General features: G+C 44.8%; 2 protein-coding genes across 3 annotated transcripts; both read right to left on the reverse strand.

Moving 5' to 3' along the window:
• Window positions 1-2,815: 2,815 nt before the first annotated feature.
• On the reverse strand, window positions 2,816-6,740 carry LOC108242089 (gap junction alpha-3 protein-like). The gene is made up of 2 exons (XM_017426708.3): window positions 6,402-6,740; window positions 2,816-4,275 (listed from the first exon to the last, which is right to left on the reverse strand). The coding sequence occupies exon 2, from the start codon at window positions 4,255-4,257 to the stop codon at window positions 3,172-3,174; it is 1,086 nt and encodes a 361-aa protein (XP_017282197.1). The 5' UTR covers window positions 4,258-4,275; window positions 6,402-6,740; the 3' UTR covers window positions 2,816-3,171.
• Window positions 6,741-6,933: 193 nt separating this feature from the next.
• gjb1b (gap junction protein beta 1b) lies at window positions 6,934-10,648 on the reverse strand. 2 transcript variants are annotated; one of them, XM_017426634.3, is made up of 2 exons: window positions 10,518-10,648; window positions 6,934-9,754 (listed from the first exon to the last, which is right to left on the reverse strand). In XM_017426634.3, exon 2 carries the CDS (start codon window positions 9,738-9,740, stop codon window positions 8,913-8,915), a length of 828 nt encoding a protein of 275 aa, XP_017282123.1. In that variant the 5' UTR covers window positions 9,741-9,754; window positions 10,518-10,648; the 3' UTR covers window positions 6,934-8,912. The 2 variants fall into 2 exon arrangements, with proteins under 2 accessions (XP_017282123.1, XP_017282124.1); XM_017426635.3 differs by lacking the exon at window positions 10,518-10,648 and adding an exon at window positions 9,959-10,044.
• Window positions 10,649-11,072: the final 424 nt, after the last annotated feature.

An 11,072-nucleotide genomic window follows, 5' to 3' on the forward strand; every position in this document is an offset into this window, starting at 1 on the left:
TGTTTTGTTTTAACAGGAAGCCTGTGGGGCGGCGCTTTGCGTGGAGCGACTGGAGTGAGCTGCAACTTTCGCAGGAGGCGGTGGAATCGGGGCGGTGACGTCGGACTGGACGGAGCGCAGGATTCGCTGTCCCAATCGGACTCCGTGGATGTTGCCCTTGTAGGACCATTTTAGCGTGTTCAGGATTGGGACATTTTAATATTTTCTTATTGTGTTTTTACTGTCTTTTAAAAAGAAAACTGAACATTTTTACCCCTTTTGGGGAATAAAAATCCTGATCGATTGAACTGTCCTCCCTTGGTGCTGTCGAACTGTTTTCCTCCTCGTTGTCTGGGAACCTGTGATGCCCAGCTGGCATTAAGCTGGGTGTTACAAATACACACAGACACATATTTTAATAAGAAGAACCTGATAGAAACAGAGAAGCACGGAGGTGGAAATATCATGGTCTGGGGTTGGTTTGGTTTCTCAGAATACGAACAGCTGACTGTTTCTCACTGGACCATAAACTGTGCAGAATAGCAAACGGCACTCAGTTAAATGCATATCTAAGTCATTTTCATTTTTCAGCCTCGGTTTCTAAAAATAGATGACATTTCTTTAAAACTACAGACAGTTTCAGTCTCTTTGCTGATATATGAAAAAAAAACATTGTAAAAGTCTTTTAATCCCTTGGTGTTTCTATTAAATCTTTTCCCTGATGACATCGGGTGGATGAGATGAACATCAGGTGTGGCGAGATGAACAACACAACAACCTACGTGTCTCCAGAGAATTAAATCTTGGATGGGATTAGACTCCCAATTTTCCCTCGGTTTTAATTCTCCTAAACAGGAACAAATGATCTGCTTTGCCGCTCCCTTGACAGCAAATACCGTCAGCGCCCGAGACGAGTTTGAAACTGGCATGTGACTTCACACCTTCATTCCCGCTTGAACTTGTCCACTTTTACCAGGCCGTGACAACCGGATGACTCGAAACTACACCCGCCAGGTTCCAGTTTCAGGGATTAAATCAAAGGACTGCAGGGCTTTTTAAAAGGACGGGATCTTTCCTCCTCCCGAGCCGATCCTGAAGTGTTCAGATATGACAATGAAATAAACAGGAGCTCGAAAAAACTTAAGACGGCTTTATTTCACCAAACACGGTCGTCGCCAAGCGCTTTACAGAAATCAAACACGAATCGACATATAAAGAAGAACAAACAAGCAAAAAAAAAATAAAATAAAAATGTGATTACAATTATGTACTTGATGGCTGTCAGACGAACGAATAAAGCCAGCACAAATGCTGAAACCTTTGACACCCGTTCGGTTTCTTCAGAGGCGTGATTTGGAGTCAGTAAGAGTCCACCTGGTGTCCAACGTTTTGTCAAGTATTGCACAACTCGTCACTTCAAGTCAAAACAAGTGAACTGAGCACTGATGATGACCTCAGAGCAGTCACAGGAAGGTAAACATAACCCATCACCCCGTCCTGTTTAGTCAACTTAAAGCGTTAGTTCAAATGTTTTCAAGTGGGGCTTTCTGTGGAAAAGTTATAAACAACATCTTACCTGTTGTAGATGGCTCTCAGTTTGGGGAAACAGTTTCATTTTTACCGGACTGACGAGCTCACTGCTAGTCTGAGTGGAGCCAAAACCAAAGTGGTTGGCCGCCATTTTTAAAGAACTCCTATCTAAGACATTTGATGATTAGATTAATTCAAATATTTTATACAATGTTACACATCTAATAATTTCACATTACGTGATTATTACGTCAGAAATAAAAGATTCCTGTCAGATGTGCCCCTGTCTGCACAGGATGTGCTACAGCTAGCTGCTGCTAATGCTACTAGAACGTACAAATAACCATAAAATTCAGTGAAATAACTGTAATCCCACTCTGACAGTGATGTAAAGGTTTATAAAATAGCAATAACATCTTTGTTTCGAGGTGGCAGTTGCTCTTGGACTCGCCATTAGCTCGTCAAAATTAAAATTTATGGCTGTGTTCAAAATGTTCACTCGTTCACGACATCATGGTCAGAATACAGTAGACTCTAAAGGGGAGGGGGAACATCTTCAACACTACTTGAATGCAGAGGTACTCCATCGTTACACTTACAGTCAGGCCTCACATAATTAAACACTACGGCAGGACAGGTTGGAATACACACCAGAATCCGAGGGGATCTTTAGAACGGTGACTAAATTTGTTTGCACACGATTGTGCCAGTTTGTGTTGTATTTCACTTCATCAACCCAAACGTTTTAAATACGATTTCAGTTCTCTTCTTTTTATGAATTTCTCAGGCTCCGCAGTTCAGACAGTGGGGGAGACGAGACACTTCATGTTTGAGACGTCTGGACAACTGAAGGCATTTTCTACATGTCTGAAAATCACAGTGAACTGCGGTCGTTTGGCGTTAGCCTCAGTCAGCCTGCTGTGTCGGCTCAAGCCGCAGTGCATTGTGGTCTACTTCCATTTCTGTCGTTTACTTCCGTACACCACGTGACGAGTATCTAGGGCACTTCATAGCGGATGAAAAAATTACGGTTAAAGTTTCTAAGCAGTAGAAAATGGCTGACTCGCTGTATAGTGAACGAGTGGTCAGTGGCTTCCATTTCTCCAACCTGAGGCTGTTCTAAGAGCTATCTACAACAGGTAAGATATTAACTGTTTATAATCTTTCTACAGACCCTTACTTCTAAAAGATCTGAACTACTGCTTCAAGCCGGGTCAGTGCTAAATTTGGACCTGCCCTGGATAAAAAAAAGCTCAGAGTAAACCTGATGGGACCGTTTAATGAACTGCAAAAAGATTCCCATACACACACCAACATGAGTCATAAAACACCAACACTAATCACTGTTTATGAATAATTTTCTGCTTTTTTTTTTTTTAATTGCTGAACCAAAACTACGTATGCCTTTGACTAAAGTGAAACCCAGTGATGCTTTCTAAAACAGAAAGGCTTTAGTAAAGGATAAGAGAACAGCCAATTAGAAAAGTTTTTTTCAGAAAACGACTTAGTCGTACCAGCTATGTGTTCACATGTCACAGTACACTTTAAATGCAGCTCCTCTCTGCGCTGGAATGAGTCAAACCTGAGCCATCTTCGAGCCCAGCGCACCACACGCGATCCTCCAAGGGCAACTCAAGAGCCTCCCGAGAAACGCAAACCTCCTCATATCTTTAGATCGTCTATTCTAGTCTTGCTGCTGCTGTGTCTGGCACCGTGGCCGAGCCTCGTCTGCGTCGGGGACCCGGGGGCCGATCCTGCTCCTTTCTTCCCTTTCAGGTCACATTCCTCCGGCTTGCTGCTGCTCCTCTCTACGGCCAAGTTGTCCTTGTTCTGTTTGTATGCTGCCTTGCTGTGGTAGGGGTGGAAGGATGAGTCTGTCCCCTCAGACGGAGGGGACAGGCTGTAGCCGGGCACAGCCGGGTAGGCGGGCTGGGCTTGGTGGTGCGCCTGCAGATACTCGTCGTAGCTCGGCACGAAGGGCACCGCGGTCGCGCTGGGCCCTTTAATGCTGGTCTCGAGGGCCTGCCGGCTCCTCCTGAAGGTCATGCCCTGGCGGCACTTGGTGAAGCCCAGGTGGTAGATCTCGATGAGGTTGAGGAACAGCGACACGCTGGCCACACCGAGCATGAAGATGATGAAGACCGTTTTCTCAGTAGGGCGGGATATGTAGCAGTTCACCACATTGGGACATGGTGGTCTGTCACACGTATACATGGGTTTAAGCTCGAAGCCATATAGGAGGTACTGCGCTACGATGAAGCCTACCTCGAACAGCGTCTTAAAGATCACATTGAAGACATACGTGCGCAGGAGCTCCCCCTGCAGGCGCACCCGTCCCTTCTCATCCCTCACAAGAGCCTTCTTGTGGTGAGTGTCCACCATCAAGGCCTGGTGGTCGGCATGGAGCTCCCTCTCCTTCTCCTTCTCCCTCTGCTTTTCCTCCATCCGCACCAGGTGGAGGATGTGCCCCAGGTAGATGAGGGTGGGCGTGGACACGAAGATGATCTGCAGCACCCAGAAGCGGGCGTGGGAGATGGGGAAGGTGAAGTCGTAGCACACGTTCTCGCAACCGGGCTGCTTGGTGTCGCAGGTGAAGCCCGACTGCTCGTCGCCCCACACCTTCTCTGTGGCGGCGCTCAGGATCAGGATGCGGAAGATGAAGAGGACGGTGAGCCACACCTTCCCCACCACGGTGGAGTGCTCCTGGGCTTTCTCCAGAAGCTTTCCCAGCAGGTTCCAGTCTCCCATGGCTGTGTGAGGTCAGGTCTGCAGGTGAAGAAGCATGAAAAAATAATTTGTAGTTCATTGGATGAATGCTGACTCGAGTTATCCTGTTTCTCTTTATGCCTTCTCTTTCCTTCCAAACATTTATTTGACATGTAACTGCTTCATACTTTGTGCTACTTTAACCATTCGAATGTCAAAATGTTCTGTGCATTCATGACAGCTAGGAAACAATCAAACAAACAAATTATTTAACAAACAATTTTTCTACACAATCAAAATCATTGTTCTATTTAATCCATCATACCTGCTCGATTTTTATCTTTTAAGCTACTTTTAGCTTTTGTTTTACGAGTAATAGCTAGCATTTTGCTACTTTTAGCATTTAGATAGTGTTTTGCTTGTTTTAGCTTTAGTAGTATTTAGTCACTTTTTCAAATCAAATCAAATTTATTTATGAAGCACATTTTAAAAAGCCAACGTTGGCCAAAGACTTGCACGCAAAAGAATAGATAGTAAAAAAACAAATAAGCTATCATAAAAACAAACAAAATAAAACCAATTTTAAAATATTAGACATTAAATCAATCCATTTTTTTTACCTTTTAGCTAGCATTTTACTTGTTTTGCTACTTTTAGCTAGCATTTTGCACTTTTTAGCTAGTGTTCCTTGTTGTTGTTTTTTAGCTTTAACAACTCAGTTTCAGCTTCTCCAGAAATCATTCAGCACTCAGCGTTCACACTATTTTCACAGAAAATGCCATTTCTGTCGTCTGAGTTCTGCACAAGTTCATAAGACAGTTCAGATAAGCGTCTGCAGTAGTTTGAGATCAGTTTCCCTGACGACTACAAGATGCCGCAGCAAGTTAAAAGGTTCTCAGGAGAAACGAGTCCCAGAGGAGCCAAGAGTTCAGTCGGAAAGGGGGGAGGAGGGGACTCGGCAGCTGAGGAGGCAGTGGTCTTATTTATGTGGATGCAGACAGGATTATATTTACTTTGTACGGGTGTATATTTGGCAAGTGCGAACAAGAGCGAGGCAGGTTTCAGCCGGGGTTCTCCACGGCCTGGCCTTCACGGGCCAAACCACGCCAACACGACCGCCTGGAGGTGAAACCCAACACCGGCGAGATGGGACGGAGCAGGAACAGTTGAGCGATGGGGCTCCTGTCGGCCTCTGATAGTTATGTTACAGATATATTCCTCTCCTGATGGATTTATTAAACGGCACCAGGACAGGAAGTCCAAGATGTTCCAGCCAAAGAGACATCCTGACAGCTAAACTGGTGTTTTGGGAGCCACTCAAATGTTGAAAGAGTCATTTTATTGTAACTGACCAAGTTATTATCCGCATGCTTATGCAGAAATATTATAGCCTGTCGCCAAGAAAGGTGGACAGTCATTTATCTGCCTGTCTTTGTGTGCACGAGTTGTTTGTCTGTCTGTTAGCAAAATATCTCATCACCCACAGGGCGTATTTTAACGAAACACTTAGAAAGTAATCACCGGATGTACAAATACAACTGATCAACACCGCAGCTAATCAACATTAACAAACACAAAAAAGGCAATAACTCAGTGAATCTTACGGATAGTGAGCTAAAACATACACCAGCAGCTCTGTATATGTTCGTCAACTAAATAATTAAAGTCGTATTTTTACTGATGACATTATAAGTGGTATAAATGATGCCTTCCCAGTTTTACTTCCTGGATGTCAGTAATACTGGAGGTAAGAGGAGGATGTTGTGGTGACCAGGCATATTTTTAGTCAAAGATAAAAAAAATACCCTGCTCAGCTGAGCAACGTTTAGATTTGTTTTTAAAGAAAATGATACAGGCAACACTAAGGTTTTTGCATACCCTGCAATATATTTCTTTATATATATATATATATATATATATATATGTGTGTGTAATAATCTATGTGTATAATAATCCAAACACTCAAATCAGATTTTACAGTTATTAGAACAACGTAGGAACCCTACAACAGAGAAATATGTCATGGTCACTAATAAAAACCAAAACATTAAGAAGTCTGAATGTTGTGGGAGTACCTGCATGTGGTGTATCAGGAGAAAATACTCTTCTCATGCAATGTGTGACTAAAACACGAATCTACTGTGTGCAAAACCTGACGTACACAATCCGAACAAATGAAAGCTCACATTTGCTGGAGAAGTGGACCATGTCAGCTCATACGTCTCCTGTGGCGGAGCTCTTGGTGCCGTGGGGGCTCCATGAGGCCGCCGTGTTTCCCCCACTACCACCACCACCACACACAGGCCTCAGCACAGTGCCGGTCCCAGGGCCCAAAGCGATGTCCTTGAATGGACAAGAAGAGTGGACTCCTGCTGGCAACAGGCTCGGCTCCACGCCGACAGACTCTCTGACTCAGACTTCTGTCTTCAAAGTTCAGCTCGGGCAGAAACCAGCACTCCTCAGAAGCCCCCCCACCCCCCAGCCCAGGGTCTTCTGCTGACCACTGCACACACACACCCACAGGAAACACACTCAACCGTGTCCACTCTGCCCTCCCTCTCCCCTGGGGTTAAATTTGGCGCAGTGGACACTCTCTAATGTAAACTTTTGAACACCGTCCTCTGAGTGACAGGGAGTCTAACCAATGATGTTGGCTGTGAGGTCTGCGTGGCCACAAGAGCCCCTGGGCTCTAAATATAGCACAGAGGGGGGGTCTATCTACTATCACTGAGGGCGGGTGGGCAAGTGGCATGGTTTAGAAAGGAGAAGTCAGTGGCATCTTCAAGTTAGCCACAGAACAGAAGGAAAGAAGGCCACAATAAAGTACAATTTCAGTAAGACAGCTTCAAATCTAGCTGCTGAACTGTTCCCACAGATAACACGATTCAGATGTCAGTTTTTGGAATAAGCGACATTTTATTTTGCTAAATAATTTCAAAGAAACTCAACTGATCGAGCAGTTTATTTTCCTTATATTACATGGTGTACACATTCCATTGTTCCGACCCGTCATGTTCCACCTGGGCTGTTTGACCTGGCTGTGAACACATGGGTTTCTGTGCGCGTTACAATATGTGCAAAGTGCAGGTTAACTTCACGACGGATCGTTCACAAAAAAAAAAAAAAAAAAAAAAAAAACACATCGGGCGCTTTTGGACATGAAATCGTCCAACCCTCCCCCCCCCGAAAGACACTACATGCTCAAAATAAATGCAAGCGAATGAACAGAAACTGTGCGAGCTCATTTTACAGGGTGCAGCTGGACGTTTCGTTAAGAAGTAGGTCCGTCTTGCTCGTTTATAAGAGCCAAGCTAAAGAGAACGACAAGGAAGCAAATTAAAAGTAGATTTTCAGAAATGAAGATTTACAGTACTGAGATTTAAAAAAAAAATCAAACATGAATACAAGTTGTAATTATTAATCGTTTTCAACGGTTAGACATTCCAACATGACCTGCCAAAGCTAGATTCATCTTTGAGAATAAACTATAAATATTAGAAGTAGGGAACATTTTGCTTTGTGACAACTGTGGCTCTGGCAGGTTTAAAAATGCTGTTTTTTGAGCAGCAGCATTTGTAATTTGTTTCCAAACCAGTAAGCTAAGACACATAAGTTACAATGGCCTAAAAAGAACACAGTGAAATGGATTTTAAAGCAGATTATATCACATATGACACATGGTCGTGGGATTAGCTCTTAACAAAGTGACATTCTTTGCCAACGTTTAAACGACTTCAGTGATATTTTCTTTTTTGAACAACCAGAACTGGTATTCAGGTCATTTCCTGCCCTAATTTGATACAATAGTTTATATTATTGGAAATACTTTTGTGATAAATTTAAACAAAAGTGTAAAAATGAGGGTAGAAAGCTGCATACATTTCAGTTCTGGTTATTTAAAAAAAATGCAAATATTACTGAAGCTTTTTAAATGTAAGGATAAGAAAGTTGCTGTCGAAATCAGATTTTTTTTTGAGCAAATCACAAACTCTTGTGCTTTCAGAACAGCTGCCAGATGTTATTAATTTAGCAAGTTGCTTCAAAACCCATACAGAAAGAACTCAACACGTTTAAAAGAGGAGGACGAGAATTAAATACATTGACTGCAACTTTCACGCACAACATTTGTGTGTTCTGGATTTGATTTTCCTATTTCCCACATTATTTCTGCACGAATGCTGGCAGCAATTATGAATCTTGAAGCACCTGCGAGATACAAAAACAAAAAAAAAGAAGAAGAAGAAAAAGAAAAAAACAAGCACCCTTGAAAAGTGTGTCATACAACAAATATGCATCGTCGGACGAAACAAATGAAGGCATCCCGCTCCAAGTCACGGTTTGTTTAACTTGAGCGATTCCCAACTTGATAACGTGCTTCTTCTGCTGTGTGGAAATAAATGGAAACAAGCCGTCAAAGGCCTTAAATAAGAGTCAAACCACAGTAAGCACGGTTGCTCAGCACCATCAGATACGTGTGTCGGATTTGTAGAAAATGACCTAAGTGGGAGAAAATCTGCAGGCTTTAAATGGTTCAAGCGAGAACAGCGGCTAAGGTTTGGGTCAAAACAGGAATCAGCAAGAAAATGGTTTTATGGAGCATGAATAAATGATGACAATGCTGACAAAGATCAAATACGCAGAGGACGTTTCATCAACGCAGCGCCAGGTCGGTTACTGTTCGTTAGTTTAGGGGCGTCTCAGAAAGCGGAACAAGTCTCGACCTTCTCCGCTGGACTTTTTTTGGTCACAGCAAACTTTGCCTTCAGAGAGTGATCAGCTATCAGCTGATTGATTTCGTTTTGCCTGTAGGACGACAGCCTCTGACTGATCCAGGCCGCCTTGGACTCGTCCTCGGAGCGACCCGCGCACCGCCTGCAGGCCTTGCCCACGAGGTACGCCACCTCGGCCACGTTGAGCAGCACGCACACCCCGGACACGGCCAGCATGAACACAGTAAATATGGTCTTTTCCGTCGGCCTGGAGACGAAACAGTCCACTGTGTTGGGGCAAGGGTACGAGTCGCATTTGACCAAGCGCACCATCTTGAAGTCGGGGTAGATCAAGTAGAAGATGTAGAGGAACGCCACCTCAAAGATGATTCTGAAGACGATGCTGATCATGTACGTCCACCACAGAGCTCCCGTGATCTGAAACTTCTGGCTCTTGAGGCGCTCCAGCTCCTTGGGGCTGCCCCGGCCCGTCCTCTTCAGGGCCTTCTTGTCCATGTGCCGCCGGTGGGCCACGTGCATGGCCACCAGCAGCGCCGGCGTGGACACCAGGATGACCTGGAGGGCCCACAGGCGGATGTGCGAGATGGGAAAGAACTGGTCGTAGCAGACGCTGTCGCAGCCGGGCTGCTGGGTGTTGCAGGTGAAGCCGGACTTCTCGTCGCCCCAAACGCTTTCGGCGGCCACCACCAGCACCAGGATGCGGAAGATGAAGATGACCGAGAGCCAGACGCGCCCGATGCCGGTGGAGTGCCTGTTTACACCGCTGATCACGGCATAAAAGGTGCCCCAGTTCATCTTCGACTCCAGGTCTGCAAAAAAAAAGAGTAAAATTTATTTAAATCACTTATAAAATTAGGTAAAAATATAACAACTGAATTTTCCAGGAAGCCGTGCAGATAAAACTACAACAAAACACACACCTATGAACCATTAGCAACCTTCTTCAGAAACAACTTGTTTAACCTGCAAATCTAAATTAACCCTAGTCATAAAAATAAAAATAAAAAGTTTACCAGGCTCAGCCGGCGGTGCAAGCGGCGTAAGCAGTGCCGGATCCAAAGACGACCATCCTGAGGTTTTGACCTGAGCATCGAGCTCGACTCCTAAAGGAGCAACTTCGCAAGAAACGCCAAGAAGCCTGCGGGGCTGTATAAAAGCAGGGGCGATGGCCTACAGTCGTCACAGGACGCAAGATATCGAGGCCAATTGCAAAACATTTGCCGAGCCACGTGGTGCGCGCACATTGTATTAATACTGTACTCCCTAAGCGGCCTCCAGTCACAGGCGGACAGAGACGACTGCCAGGAACTCCTTCAAGGAGCAAACAGGACATACTAACCCCACACTGAGACGTTTTAAACTATTTACTGTTTGAGAGAATGTACGAACCTACCAGATAAAACCCTTAAGTGACCAAATCCTTTACAGCAATACTGAATAAAACATGACTACAAAGAAGTGTAATGATTTGTCCCATTAACATATTGAGTAAACAGGACAAAGGCACAGCAGCCACACCAAGCCAAGCCTCTGTCCAACAGTGTGTTAGTATAAAGGAGGATAAATGTTTACCTTCGGCTGTGGTGGTACACAAAAGTGTGTACAAAATGAGAAGAAATTGAATAAAATGTTGGGTTTTTCAGCAAGGCAAAAGGCCGGATTAAGAACACCGTGCGTTCGGAAAATGCAAATCATTCCTCCGCCACTAGCCGCTGCCCTGCACCGTAGCGGTCATATGCTCCTCTATAAACCATTTGCATACAATGGTGGCCTTTGTGGGGCCGCAACAAGACTCTTTAGAATTCAGATCAAACGCCTCGATTTCTGCCCACCCCGGGGCAAAACAAGGAATCTGTGTGGACACAAAAGGCCTCGGGCCGGCCGCATTCTTCGCTGTGCTTGGCGGGGCCGCGGCGAGAAGGGAGGCTCTGACCTGAGGCGCTGCAGCCGGCCAGGTCGGGGCGAGCATCCGCAAGACGGAGAGAAAGTTAGGGACAACCGCATTCTAAATCCGAATGGTCTAATGCAGTGGTTCCCAAACGTTTCAGCTTCCGACCCATAAAATAACAGTGGCAAAGGTGTGTGACCCCATCTGTTGGCTGTTTAAATATCTAAAAGTGCTGATGA

Source organism: Kryptolebias marmoratus, linkage group LG9 (genome assembly GCF_001649575.2).
Source record: "Kryptolebias marmoratus isolate JLee-2015 linkage group LG9, ASM164957v2, whole genome shotgun sequence".
Lineage (NCBI taxonomy): Eukaryota > Metazoa > Chordata > Actinopteri > Cyprinodontiformes > Rivulidae > Kryptolebias > Kryptolebias marmoratus.

Coding starts and splice junctions, on each gene's coding strand:
- LOC108242089 (XM_017426708.3), bottom strand. CDS start 4,257: ATGGGAGACTGGAACCTGCTGGGAAAGCTTCTGGAGAAAGCCCAGGAG.
- gjb1b (XM_017426634.3), bottom strand. CDS start 9,740: ATGAACTGGGGCACCTTTTATGCCGTGATCAGCGGTGTAAACAGGCAC.